A 15,377-nucleotide genomic window follows, 5' to 3' on the forward strand; every position below is an offset into this window, starting at 1 on the left:
GTTGGTGAAGCCAACAGGAGATGTATGATATTACCAAGACAAAAAAAAAGGTCTTATAATGAAATACCTAAATGAGACTTAGCAATTGAGACTATCTTACTGAATAAATGAATGAAATTTAAAATGTATTCAGGGTAATTAGCACAGAATACATGCACTTAGACTAATTTACCACTAAAAATAGAGCATCTAATATGATATTAAAAACAAAAGCTATATATAATTTTTAAGAAACTCATTTAACATATAGGGTGCAGAAAAGCTGAAAATAAAAGGAGAAAAAGCATGAAAATTTCCTATATTGGGAAAGTATGAACTAAAAGAAGTTGATGTAAGTGGATTAATATCAGATGAACTGAAATGCAAGACAAAGCATTGTCAGGAATAAATAAAGTCTCTGAATAATGATAGAAAAATATTTCACCAGGAAATATAGCTAGTCTAAAAACTTACAAGCCTAACAACATCATCTCAAAATATATAAAGCAAAAATTTGACAGAATTTTAAAGAGAAATTGACACAATCTCCCATGATAGGAGACTTAAAATTGCTTCTTCAAAAAATGACACAAAGAACAAAAGGACCGAGAAAAAAGAAGTTTCAGGTAATGTCCACATTTATGGATGAAAGTAATGAGAAATGTAAGGAAAAGAGGAGAAACAGAAAAGTTGGAGGACTAGCAGAAAAGTACAATGTCATTGAAATTTTAGGAAGGTAGAAAAGACAGAAGTAGAACTCAATGCAGAGGGAGTAATAGTTACTGTTCAAGAAATGTACATTTTCTAGAGAAAAAATTATGGAGGAAATGCAAAGTGATGGGATGTGTTGCCTGTTTAGAGAATGACTGTAGAGAAGAAGAGGCGCACTACTTCCTCTGATACTACATAGAAAAAAAAGGCATGGCTCAAGATATAGTCACACTGGGATAAAGGAGAAGAAAGTAGAGGAGCTTACATTTATGACCTTTGATTTCCTTTAAGGAGGAGTCTTCTGTTGAGCATGAGAAGAATGAATCTTTAATTTCAATGCAATTTCAATCCACATCTCAACAATGTGTGTGTGTGTGTGTGTGTGTGTGTGTGTGTGTGTGTGTGTGTGTGTGCATGCACATGTACATGCAACCTGAAAGGCTGAGTTTAAAATTTATCTATAAGAGCAAAGGGCTAAAATAGTTGGCAACTCTGGAGAAGTGTCACAAGGAGTGTGACTTGCCCTATCATACATCAGGGCTTATTATAAAGTTACACTGATTAGAAAAGTAGGGCACCAGGGAAGGACTAGGCAAGTAGGGAAGCCAGAAAGTCTCATGTATAGGTGGAAACCTGCTTTATGAAAGAGCTGGCATTATGTGACATAAGAACGGAGCATTAAATAAATGACGCAAGGTCAGCTAGTCATCCATATGGATCTCCACTTCATATCATACACAAAAAAAATCAGTTATGGATGGGTTACAGATTTAATGTTGAAGGTGAAACTAGACACATTTTAGTAGAATATATAGAAGGAATGTCTTTTTGATATTTGGGTAAAGAAGAGTTTATTAAACAAGAGGCAAAAAGCACAAAACATAAAAAAGGCTGATACATTTAACTACAGTCATAGGCTGCATAATGATGTTTCAGTCAATGATGTGTATGTGACAGTGGTGCCATAAGATTATAATATTGTATTTTTATTGTATCTTTTTATCTTTAGATATGTTTAGATACACAAATACCTACCATTGTGTTACAATTGCCTACAGTATTCAGAACTGTAATATGCCATTCAAGTTTGTAGCCTAGGGACAAATAGGCTATACCATAGAACCTAGGTGTGTAGTAGGCTATGTTGTCTAGGTTTTTAGAAATACACTCTATGGGCTGGGCGTGGTGGCTCATACCTGTACTCTCAGCACTTTGGCAGGCCGAGGTGGGCGGATCACCTGAGGTCAGGAGTTCGAGACCAGCCTGGCCAACATGGTGAAACCCCATCTCTACTAAAAGTACAAAAATTAGCTGAGTGTGGTGGCTGGCACTCCCAAAAGCTACTTGGGAGGCTGAGGCAGGAGAATTGCCTGAACCTGGGAGGTGGAGGTTGCAGTGAGCCGAGATCACGCCACTGCACTCCATCCTGGGTGACAGAGCAAGACTCTGTCTCAAAAAAAAAGAAAAGAAATACCCTATGATGTTCATACAACAACGAAATAGCCTAACGACACATTTCTCAGGATGTATCCCCATTGTTAAGTAATGCATGACTGTACATTAAATTTGAGAATTTCTATTTATCAAAGTACATCAAAAAAAAAAGTGAAAAAACAAGCCCCAAATTGAGAAAATGTATCTGTAACACAACCAACAAAAGATTAGTATTAAACATATATAAAAAGAATAAGAGGAAGTGGCTGTGGTTTGAAACTTGAAAAGAATATAAAAGATTTAGAACAATGATTGTAGGGAATAGGAGAGCCTATCGATTAGAGATAAATACGAGGATTGGCTGGCGTTATTGAAAGCCTAATCGAATTAGACCGAATGACTCAGCTTTGGGAGTGGTACGAGAAGCATCAGGCACATAGAATAGAGTAATTGACAGATGAGGGAACCCAGATGGGAGCAGGGAGGGTGGAAAGACATAGTGCAAACTCTCAACAAGGCGCAAGGTAAAGAAAACTATTTTGAACGTGTTTTTACACAGATTGCTTGAGGTGTTTGATCTCAGGCTCGTGAACAGAGAAGCCTGGCATCCAGGTTCAGGTTCAATATGAATGAAGTGGTGGGAGGGGGAAGGTAGGGCAGTTATCTTTGGAGTGGGGAGTAGATTTTAAAGTCTTAGATTTTGGAGCAGCAAGGCTTTGAGTGGAGGCATGATTCCCAGGTGTGACTGGGAAGAGATGGAAAGATGAACTGATCGGATGCTAGGAGGTCTGGCCGCTGTCAGGGGAGTAGAGTGAATGATAAGGAGTCACCAGTGTGGAAGCAGAAGGTGGTGAACTAGGAGCAGGGCTGGTGTTGTCATCACCATGACTTGTTCAGGGCCACACAACCATGGGGCTTACAAGGTGCCAAGTCTAAGTGGTCCTCCTACACTCCAGGGTATCAAAAGCAAATATACTGCCCCAGTCTGGGGCTGGTGGTTTGGCAGTGGCGATAGAGGAAGGCTTCTGCAGAAGCTCAGAGGACAGACAGGAGCTCCAGGAGGCAGCAGCAGAAAAGGAGCTGGCACTGCCCTCTGGAACATAAGGCTCTTGGTTTCTATGCACATAATCAGCCTCACTGTGTGCAGGCCACCTGTGTCCTCTTTTCCTGGTCTTGATATTCTTTATGACCAGACCCCTCTTGAGGAGGAAGATAATAGAGAGACCCCTGATCTGTGACATCTGTTCCCAAATGAATATGTTGTAGATAGTCTTTATCTCGTTAATTTCTATTCTTTACCTGAAAACAATGATAGAACTTAGGTTACAGGTTGATTTCTAGAAGGATATATCTTTTTTAAAGGGGACAGGTTTTGAGTAAGCAGAGGAGTGAATTTCTTCAAGATCTATATGAAATGAGCAGAAAGTACAGCAGTATCTCTGTGTGAAGATGTCGTGAGGCTGTGTGAAGCAGTATCTCTGTGTGAAGATGTCATGTGGGGCTGCCCCACAAATTGCAGGCCCAAGGCATATTTGTCATGAGGCCACACCACCCAGAGGCCCATCCATAGTGCAGGCTTTATTATGTAAGTCAGTTAAGTGCTGGGATGAGAAAGATGTCACATCAACTCTAGAACGAAATAGCTTAGCCAAACTTGGCAATGGTTAGACTGGCCTCATAATATTATACCCCACATAGTTTGTAAGGGGAATCAAAAGAAACTTGAAGGATATAAGAGAAAAGAGAAACTCTATGACGATGCAATGCCTCCTTGTTTTGCGTGCTATGCTATGGAGTGTAATGAGTAGAAAACACGGGGTCTGCAACAAGACAGTCCTAGCTTGGCTCTTCCTGGCTCTGTACATCTCCCCACCTCTCTTAGCCTCAGTTCCTTTCCTGGTGTCTGCAAGAGGAGAAAACAATGCCTACTTTGTGTCTACCTTATTTTCAAGGCATCTGGTACCGTCCATGCACATAAGTAGTCCCTCAAAATTTGAAATTATAGTTATACTGTAATTTTGATTTAAAAATTTCTAACTTATTTTTGGCTGGATGTGGAGATAAATTGTTGCTTGTTAAGAACACACAGGCCAACATTCAAATTTAGGAAATACAGAGAACACCACAAAGATACTCCTCAAGAAGAGCAACCACAAGACACATAATTGTCAGATTCACCAAGGTTGAAATGAAGGAAAAAATGTTAAGGGCAGCCAGAGAGAAAGGTCCGGTTACCCACAAAGGGAAGCCCATCAGACTAACAGCAGATCTCTCGCAGAAACCCTACAAGTCGGAAGAGAATGGGGGCCAAGATTCAACATTCTTTTTTTTGTTGTTGTTGTTGTTTTTGAGACGGAGTTTCGCTCTTGTTGCCCAGGCTGGAGTGCAATGGCGCGATCTCGGCTCACTGCAACCTCTGCCTCCCAGGTTCAAGCAATTCTCCTGCCTCAGCCTCCTGAGTAGCTGGGATTACAGGCATGCACCACCACGCCCAGCTAATTTTGTATTTTTAGTAGAGATGGGATTTCTCCATGTTGAGGCTGGTCTCGAACTCCTGACCTCAGGTGATCCGCCTGCCTCGGCCTCCCAAAGTGCTAGGATTACAGGTGTGAGCCACCGTGCCCAGCCATCAACATTCTTAAAGAAAAGAATTTTCAACCCGGAATTTCATATCCAGCCAAACTAAGCTTCACAAGTGAAGAAGAAATAAAATCTTTTACAGACAAGCAAATGCTGAGAGATTTTGTCACCACCAGGCCTGCCTCACCAGAGCTCCTGAAGGAGGCGCTAAATATGGAAAGGAAAAACCATATTTGTACTAGCCACTGCAAAAACATACCAAATTGTAAAGACCCATTGACACTATGAAGAAACTGCATCAACTAACGGGCAAAATAACCAGCTAGCATCATAATAACAGGATCAAATTCACACATAGCAACATTAACCTTAAATATAAACAGGCTAAATGCCCCGATTAAAAGACACAAACTTTGAGACCCATCGGTATGCTGTATTCTGGAGACCTATCTCACGTGCAAAGACACACATAGGCTCAAAATAAAGGGATGGAGGAATATTTACCAAGCAAATGGAAAGCAAAACAAAAACAAAAACAAAAACAAAAAACAAAAAAGCAGGGTTTATAATCCTAATCTCTGATAAAACAGACTTTAAACCAACCAAGACCAAAAAAAACAAAGAAGGGCATTACATAATGAATGGTAAAGGGATCAATGCAACAAGACAAGCTAACTATCCTAAACATATATGCACCGAATACAGGAGCACCCAGATTCATAAAGCAAGTTCTTAGAGACCTATAAAGAGACTTAGACTCCCACATAATAATAGTGGAAGATTTTAATACTCCCATTGTCAACATTAGACAGATCAATGAGATGAAAAAATAACAAGGATATTCAGGACTTGAACTCACCTCTGGACCAAGCAGACCTAATGGACATCTACAGAACTCTCCACCCCAAATCAACAGAACGTACATTCTTCTCAGCACCACATCACACTTATTCTAAAATTGGCCACATTATTGGAAGGAAAACACTCCTCAGGAAACTCAAAAGAACGGAAACCAACAGTCTCTCAGACCACAGTGCAATCAAATTAGAACTCAGGATTAAAGAACTCATTCAAACCACACAACTACATGGAAACTGAACAACCTGCTCCTGAGCGACTACTGGGTAAATAATGAAATTAAGGCAGAAATAAACAAGTTCTTTGAAACCAGTGAGAAGAAAGACACAACATACCAGAATCTCTGGGACACAGCTGAAGCAGTGTTTAGAGGTAAACATGTAGCACTAAATGCCCACAGGAGAAAGTGGAAAAGATCTAAAATCGATACCCTAACATTGCAATTAAAAGAACCAGAGAAGCAAGAGCAAACAAATTCAAAAGCTAGCAGAAGACAAGAAATAACTAAGATCAGAGCAGAACTGAAGGAGATAGAGACACGAAAAACCCTTCAAAAAATCAATGAATCCAGGAGGTGGTTTTCTGAAATGATCAACAAAATAGACTGCTAGCAAGACTAATAAAGAAGAAAAGAGAGAAGAATCGAATAGACACAATAAAAATGATAAAGGGGATATCACCACTGATCCCACAGAAGTACAAACTACTATCAGATAATGCTATAAACACATCTACACAAATAAACTAGAAAATCTAGAAGAAATGGATAAATTCCTGGACACATACACCCTCCCAAGACTAAACCAGGAAGAAGTCGAATCCCTGAATAGACCAAAAACAAGTTCTGAAATTGAGGCAGTAATTAATAGCCTACCAACCAATAAAAGCCCGGGGCCAGATGGATTCACAGCCAAATTCTACCACAGGTAAAAAGGGGAGCTGGTACCAGTCCTTCTGAAACTATTCCAAACAATAGAAAAAGAGGGACTCCTCTATAACTCATTTTATGAGGCCAGCATCATCCTGATACCAAAACCTGGCAGAGACACAACAACAAAAAAAGAAAATTTCAGGCCAATATCCCTGGTGAACATCAGTGAGAAAATCCTCGATAAAATACTGGCAAATCAAATCCAGCAGCACATCAGAAAGCTTATCCACCACGATAAAGTCAGCTTCATCCCTGGTCTGGTTCAACATACGCATATCAATAAACGTAATCCAACACATAAACAGAACCAATGACAAAAACCACATGATTATCTCAATAGATGCAGAAAAGGGCTTCGATAAAATTTAACACCCCTTCATGCTAAAAACTCTCAATAAACTAGGTATTGATAGAATGTATCTCAAAATAATAAGAGCTATTTATGACAAACCCACAGCCAATATTATACTGAATGTGCAAAAGCTGGAAGCATTCCCTTTGAGAACTGGCACAAGACAAGGATGCCCTCTCTCACCACTCCTATTCAACATAGTATTGGAAGTTCTGGCCAGGGCAATCAGGCAAGAGAAAGAAATAAAGCGTATTCAAATAGGAAGAGAGAAAGTCAAATTGTCTGTGTTTGCAGATGACACGATTGTATATTTAGAAAACCCCATCGTCTCAGCCCAAAATCTCCTTAAGCTGATAAGCAACTTCAGCAAAGTCTCAGGATACAAAATCAATGTGCAAAAATCACAAGCATCCCTATATAACAATAAGAGACAAACAGAGAGCCAAATCATGAGTGAACTCCCATTCACAATTGCTACAAAGAGAATAAAATACCTAGGAATCCAACTTACAAGGGATGTGAAGGACCTGTTCAAGGAGAACTACAAACCACTGCTCAAGGAAATAAGAAAGGACACAATCAAATGGAAAAACATTCCATGCTCATGGATAGGAAGAATCAATATTGTGAAAATGGTCATATTGCCCAAAGTAATTTATAGATTTAATGCTATCCCCGTCAAGCTACCATTGACTTTCTTCACAGAATTAGGAAAAACTACTTTAAATTTCATATGGAGCCAAAAAAGAGCCCGCATAGCCAAGACAGTCCTAAGCAAAAAGAACAAAGCTGGAGGCATCACGCTACCTGGCTTCAAACTATACTGCGAGGCTACAGTAACCATAACAGCAGGGTAGTAGTGCCAAAACAGATAAACACACCACTGGAACAGAACAGAGGCCTCAGAAATAATGCCACAAATCTTCAACCATCTGATCTTCGACAAACTTGACAAAAACAAGCAATGGGGAAAGGATTCCCTATTTAATAAATGGTGTTGGGAAAACTGGATAGCCATATGCAGAAAACTGAAACTGAACCCCTTCCTTACACCTTATACAAAAATCAATTCAAGATGGATTACAGACTTAAATGTTAGACCTAAAACCATAAAAACCCTAGAAGAAAACCCAGGCAATACCATTCAGGACATAGGCATGGGCAAGGACTTCATGACTAAAACACCAAAAGCAATGGCAACACAAGCCAAAATTGACAAATGGGATCTAATCAAACTAAAGAGCTTCTGCATAGCAAGAGAAACTATCATCAGAATGAACAGACAACCTACAGAATGAGATAAAATTTTTGCAATCTATCCATCTGACAAAGGGCTAATATCCAGAATCTACAAAAAACTTAAAAACATTTACAAGAAAAAAACAAAACAACCCTATCAAAAAGTGGGCAAAGGATATGAACAGACAATCCTCAAAAGAAGACATTTATGCAGCCAACAAACATATGGAAAAAAGCTCATCATCACTGGCCATTAGAGAAATGCAAATCAAAACTACAATGAGATACCATCTCACTCCAGTTAGAATGGCAATCATTAAAAAGTCAGGAAACAACAGATGCTGGAGAGGATGTGGAGAAATAGGAACACTTTTACACTGTTGGTGGGAGTGCATATTAGTTCAATCATTCTGGAAGACAGTGTGGCATTTCCTCAAGGATCTAGAACCAGAAATACCATTTGAACCAGCAATCCCATTACTGGGTATGTACCCAAAGGATTTTAAATCATTCTACTATAAAGACACTTGCACAAGTATTTTTATTGCAGCATTGTTCACGATAGCAAAGACTTGGAACCAACCCAAATGTCCATCAATGATAGACTGGATAAAGAAAATGTGGCACATATATACCATGGAATACTATGCAGCCATAAAAAAGGATGGGTTCATGTTTTTTGCAGGGACATGGATGAAGCTGGAAACCATCATTCTCAGCAAACTAACACAAGAACAGAAAACAAAATACCACATGTTCTCACTCATAAGTGGGAGCTGAACAATAAGAACACATGGACACAGGGAGGGTAACATTGCAAACCAGGGCCTCTCAGGCGGTGGGGGGCTAGGGGAGGGATAGCATTAGGAGAAATATCTAATGTAGATGATGGGTTGATTGGTGCAGCACATGTATACCTGCTTAACAAGCCTGCACGTTCTACACAAGTATCCCAGAACTTAAAGTATAATTTAAAAAAATTATTTTTTTAAAAAAAGAACTCATTTCCTGAGCCTGGAGTTAGGAATACCTCACATTTCTTATAACAAATAACTTGCATTAAAATGCAGTTAACTTTTTCAGCAGAGACCATGATTAAACAACATGAAATTGAGGCAGAATTCTGCAAAAACAGTCCCATGAAATACCTAGAAAAGTTCATTCATCCTCATTTGGTTTTATGACTTCCCACTGGTTCCTAGAATTTTGCTCCTAGCTGCCTTTCTAGAAAATTTGCAGGACTGCTGAAATGTATAGTCCTGGTAAGGTTTCTCAATTAGAATTGGCCTCAGCATTGGAAAAGCATCAGTACTCAGAAGATAATCCCTACTGTGGCATGTAGAAGCTCAGGGCTTTAGTGCCTCCCTGGATAGAGGAAGTATCCGAGCTGCAACACCATGAACTAACAACATCCGAGATGGGAGGATGTCACATGTGGGTGGTACCTTTGTGCGTAGTAGAGTTCTCCTGGAATGACAGCAGCCATGACCGTGTGCCCCACCCGCTCGCTGGCTTCTATATATGGGGCAGCCAGACTGTGTACCTAGGTATTGTCCTATTCTTCTCATCTTCACTCATCTCATCCCAAACCTGGAAGCTGCTGAAAGGTTTCTCACAAGGGCTGTGTGGATGCTTTTTGGAGATGGGTCTTGCCCACTCTAATCAATTCCTTTTTTTTTTTTTCTAAACATTTTGCTATCTCTCTCAGCAGTTGGGTTTAACTGACCTTTGAGAATAGTCTCTCTGGCTGAGGCCTGGGGGCATCTACCCAGAGTGGGTGATCCACTGCATTGGCTTCAGTGAGACACTTTCTGAATAAAAATACTCCATACAGAGGTTAAACATCACTGGTTTTGAGTCTTAGCTCCTCATTTACTAATCAAATGAGCCGAGTTTCCTCATCTGTAAGATGAGGGTAATAGTTGTACCTCTCTCATCAGGATAGTTGCAAAGGTCATATGAGTTTACATGCATAAAGATCTTGCTCCCTGCCTGGCAGATAGCAAGTTCTTGTTAAATGTTTGAGTAAGTAGAGAACAAAATCACATGATTTTGTTCACCCTAACAGGGTCTCTGATCATACCACATTTGTAAGACATTTTGCTCTGATTTTAGAAACACTTCAGTAGCTATAGATTCCTCCAGGATTTCTTGAGTACGTTTCTCTGTTTTCTACCTGTACAGATTAGTGTAACAGCCTGGACCCTTTGTCATTAAAGCTATTTGACACAAAGCTCCTCAGTGGTTCATGACTTACAAGCAAAATGAAATCCGAAACCTAAGATCAAGCTGAAGCGTTTTCCAGGAGGGGATCAATTTTATCACTTCAACTCGTTTTGTTGAGGCAGTCAGAGCATTTGGATGAGCTCCAAAAGGAAATGATGCTAAAACTCTGCTGCACACACCTTATTAACTCGAAGGCAGTAAAAGCAGTGTCTCAGTTACTTAGGAGAGGAAGCTACTGGAGCCAATGGAGCCTGAGGAGAGCTGTAAGCTCGGCCAGAAAGAGAGAATGTTGCATGATTTGAGAAAATGTTGTGTGATTCAAGAAAATGACTGAAAATCTGGAGACAGCTGGCCACCCATGAGGAATTACCTACCAATTCCTTCTTCTTCATGCACTCCATGAGGATGATGAACAGATGCTGAGCTTGGGTTCGAGTGTATGTGAAAGTCTTCTGTATAGTCACCAACAGCTGGTCCCTCAAAGATTCATTTATCAGTCTGCAAATAAAAACAATGTCAAAAGCAGGTCAACCAACTCCTATTCAGCACATATTTCTGAGAAATACAGAGCTCAAGAGGAAATAATGAGGATTTACTTTAGATAGGAGTTACTTCTGTATTTTTCTCACAAAAGGTATCCCGCCTGTGATAATTTGAAAAGCAAGGCATTTAAAAATAAATCAATTTTACTCTCTCAGAACCCAACAAAGTAGAAAGATTGATTTAGATACTTTAATTTTATTTTTCTGTTTTTCATATGGCATGTGTCTAATGCCCTTTTCCTCAAGTTTGCTTATCAAAAATTACCTTCAATTAATCATCTGTATCTTCTTGGTAAGAATTTGCTATAGTACTGTTCTTAACAGTACTATATAAATCTCCTAACAGTACTACAGGAGATTTAAATTGCAGCGTCATCTCTAATTGTGGAAATAAAGACAGTATTTCATTAACAAGTTTTTGAGCATCCATAAGCAGAAATAGGAATTATGTTTTCCCAAAAATCATTTCATGTAGGTGGCAGCCTGTCTGGCCTATGATTTAGGTATTCATTATTTATGTCAAGGTTTTGCTCTGTTACAGTGAACAGTAAGACAGTATAGTATTGGCTACCTGATTAAAAGATACTTTTATGCTATAGAAGAATAAATGAAAATAGAAAAGAGGCATCATATCTAATCAATGCTCAATTGTGTCTTGAATATGAATCAATCACAACTAATTTTTAACTTCTTTCTCATTACCCTGGTAAGAACGGGGCTTTCTCTACTAGCCATTAAATGGCAGGGACGGAAAACTCACTTTATTAATAACAGATACTATTTAAATTCAGGAAGACAAAACTGCTCTCAAGGACCAGTGGCAAAATTACCATAATTTACCTAGTATTTTACAGATTACAAATTGCTTTCATAATTAAAGTATCAGCAACTCCTAAATAAGATAGTAAAATAAATTATCTCAGTTGCTGATTACAGGAACTCTATAGACAAGGGATTTGTTCTATTTCACAGGCAGGACATTTTATCCAGAAAGAGCCCAATGTTTAAGTTCATGCAACAAATAAGTGACAGAGTTATCAGAATCAGAACCTAGTTCTTCTGAATATTTGTCCAGGGCTGTTTCCACCACACCATGTTGCCTCTGTTTACACCAAGTGGATCACACCACTGCCTCTCTTCATCACTGTGGCTATTTGAGCAGGCAGTTGTGGAGTTTCCTTCAACATGAAAGCAAGAAAAACTTTATCGCTTAAAAGAAGGCAAGATGGGGAGCCAGAAGATGTCTTCCTATCAGTGACCTGCTGTGCTCCAGTTTATGTGAGGTTCATCTGAATTCACTAGGTTGGATATTATGATGGCCCTGCTTTGAGGAGGGTGGCATTCCTCATGACAGAACTATACCAACGATCCTGGAAGGTCACTCAGCTGGATGAAGGATTGGGTCACCCCTTCCCCCACTCCTACAAAGTGTATATTCTATATCAAGAATATACACATTTAGGCTGGGCGCTGTGGCTCCCACCTGTAATCCTAGGACCTTGGGAGGCTGAGGCAGGTGAATCACTTGAGCCCAGGAGTTCGAGATCAGCCTGGGCAATACAGTGAGACTTTGTCTCTACAAAAAATTAGAAAAGTTAGTTGGGCATGGTGGTGCATGCCTGTAGTCCCAGCTACTTGAGATGCTGAGGTGGGGGGACCACTTGAGCCAGGGAGGCAGTGAGCCAAGATCACACCACTGTACTCCAGCCTGGGTGACAGGGCCAGAACCTGTCTAAAAAAATTTATATGTAGAAAAAGAGGATGGTTGAAAAAAATAATGCCAAATCCTCTCTTAAGATTACCTTAATTATTCTGAATGACTCTGTGGTCTTAGCTGTGGACCAGATTGAAATCATTTATTCATTCATTCATTTGTTTAGACATTCAACAAATGCATAGTGAATGTCTACTTAGTGCCATACACTAGGATGTGCCAGGAACAGAGGAGCTATATATGCACTCCCAGCCTTCAACGAGCTTATGCGCCAGTGGAGTAGAAAGATGTGAATCAGCAATTCAACCACGATCGTCAGTGGAAAAGAAGTAGAGAAGCTTGTGGCAAATGAATCTAATCTAATCTAAGGGGTTCAGGGAAGACTCTTCTGAGGAAGTGCTGTTTTATCTGAGACATGAATGAATGAGCATCGGCATAGTTGGGGTTGGTAGGGTTGGGTAAGAGAATTAACAGCAGACAAAATGGCATGAACGGGCCCAGTCTGGAAAAAATAAAAGGTCAGTATGGCTGGAGCTGAGAGAGCAAATTAAAGAGTGGAAAAAAATAGGGCTGCAGAGGGAGTGAGCAGGAACAAGATCAATGGGGACTTTGAAGGTGATGTTATAGAGATTTTAGGTTTTATCCCCCAGACAATGAAAAGCCATTGAAAGATTTAAGCAGAAGGGTGACATGATCACATTTGTGTTGCCAATTAATTTTCTTGAAAAGTAAAGACATGCACACTCAGACCTAGGCATGTGTCTACCTGACAGGTAACCCAAGTGGATGAGTCTAGAGAGCTCTTCAGTATCAAGCATCCATTGATGTTGTACGTGATTAACAACAGAAAGGATTCTCCTGATTAGCCACTTGATAGATGTAATCATTCATCTGCAGGTGTTTAATTTTGATAACAACTCAGAATTTGTTTTCTACTACCAACCATCTGTAATGAAATCCCAGCTCCCCAAGGTCATTATCTGCATGAGGGATCTGTCTGACACTTGTATCCAATCTGTCACTTTCTAAAAATTGAGGAATGATGTGCAATTTAGCCGATTATGGGTTTCAGTGGTTAGGAAGCTGAAAGACGGTAAGAATCTTACCCTTTGAGCCCAATTTCCCAGTTGCTGAAGTTGTGGCTTTGGCTAGATCATTTAGTGACAAGAACCATAGAATTCTAGAAGTGGAAGGATTCTCTAAGGTGTTTTCCAAAGTGTGGGATACTTATTACAGGTGGAACAAAGGTGATTTGATCCATTCAAAGCACAAAGTTAAAGAAATTAAATATTAAATAACTGCCCTTTCTGATTCAGTTCTTTTTCCATCCTTCTGATTGCAACAAGAAGAAAATCTGATTTTTAGTGCTTTCCTGCATTTAACAGCTCCCCAACACTTGTAGATCTCCCTTTTTAACAAAGAAATTAGGTCTCATGCCTTTGGCAAAAACAGTTTAATAACATTGTTTTAAATAAGATCCCACAAAACATTTGATGTGTCTGTAGCACGTCATGGTTTAACATACACAATAGACTTCAGAGATAATCTCATAACAATCTATGAGGCAAGTGGGATTAATTTCATTTTGTAGAAGAGAAAACTATGCCCTAAGGAGGTTAAATGATTTGTGCTAAGTCATACTGCTTGGTTATCTCACTGTTTGAGTTGAGCCTATTGACTTCAGCCTTGCCCCATGGTGTTGCTCTTCCTGAGTATATTCTAAGTCTTTCATAGTTTCCTAATCATCTGTATCAGGGATGATAAGGGGGAACACTAAATGAAGATAATCACAAAGTGCATTAAGTAGTTTGAAGGGTATATTTGCGGGCCGGGCTTGGTGGCTCACGCCTGTAATCCCAGCACTTTGGAAGCCTGAGGCGGGTGGATCACTTGAGGTCAGGAGTTCAAGGCCAGCCTGGCCAACATGTTGAAACCCCACCTCTACTAAAAATTCAAAAATTAGCCAGGCATGGTGGCACATGCCTGTAATCCCAGCTACTCAGAGGCTGAGGTGTGGGGATTGCCTGAGCCTAGGAGGCAGAAGTTGCAGTGAACCGAGATCACGCATCACTGCACTCCAGCCTGGGCAGCAAAGCAAGACTCCATTTCAAAAAACAAAAACAAAAAACAAGTATATTTACTTCTGATTTTCCATAAGTATTTGCTCTGCTGAACTAGATTTCTTCTGTTTGGGTACAAAGACTTACTCTATCTTCTCTGAAGATCCTTTCTTATTTTGTAATCATGTTCCTTAGGATATATGGAAGCCTGCTTTCTTAAAATTATTATTTTTTAGTTCTTCCCATCTTTTTCTGTGCAACATTGGAGTGATTTAAAATTTTTTACTGTAATACTTAATCATCAGAAAAATTAGAGATGAGCCTATTTTAGATTTCTTTTTATGGCACTAGAATATTGATTGAAAATTTCTTGACATCAAAATACGGTCGTAGTATTATGTGAAATTTTTATTTTAGAATTGAGCCTTGACAAAGTCATCTTATTTATGGAAACTGTTAATTTGTGGCTTTGTATCTACCCATGTTATTTTTGGTACATCTCAAATCAGAGGGTTTTGTGATAGGAGGTGTAGTCATTGAAGTGAGGCAGATCTGTATACCATGGCATTTGTGTCTCCATTTAAATGCTGTACTTATGATCTGGAGCTTTGTAGATGAGTCACAGAAGTAATTTAAAATAGGCCAATGTTCAGCCAGTGCTCAGGGTAACCAACAAAACACCCCACCGTTTGCTATTAGTATTCTGTTCAAATGCTCTCAATACAACCCACACATACAAATACATTTCTCA

General features: G+C 39.5%; 1 protein-coding gene across 11 annotated transcripts in view; it reads right to left on the reverse strand.

Moving 5' to 3' along the window:
- The window catches only part of TRPM3 (transient receptor potential cation channel subfamily M member 3), a 585,468-nt gene that overhangs the window by 205,396 nt on the left and 364,695 nt on the right, over positions 1-15,377 (reverse strand). For all 11 annotated transcript variants that reach the window (XM_024252051.3, XM_024252058.3, XM_024252049.3 and 8 more), the window contains one exon: positions 10,685-10,808. In XM_024252051.3, the coding sequence (XP_024107819.3) occupies positions 10,685-10,808 (124 nt within the window). The remainder of the gene's footprint in view (positions 1-10,684; positions 10,809-15,377) is intronic.

This window comes from Pongo abelii, chromosome 13 (genome assembly GCF_028885655.2).
Source record: "Pongo abelii isolate AG06213 chromosome 13, NHGRI_mPonAbe1-v2.0_pri, whole genome shotgun sequence".
Taxonomy (NCBI): Eukaryota; Metazoa; Chordata; class Mammalia; order Primates; family Hominidae; genus Pongo; species Pongo abelii.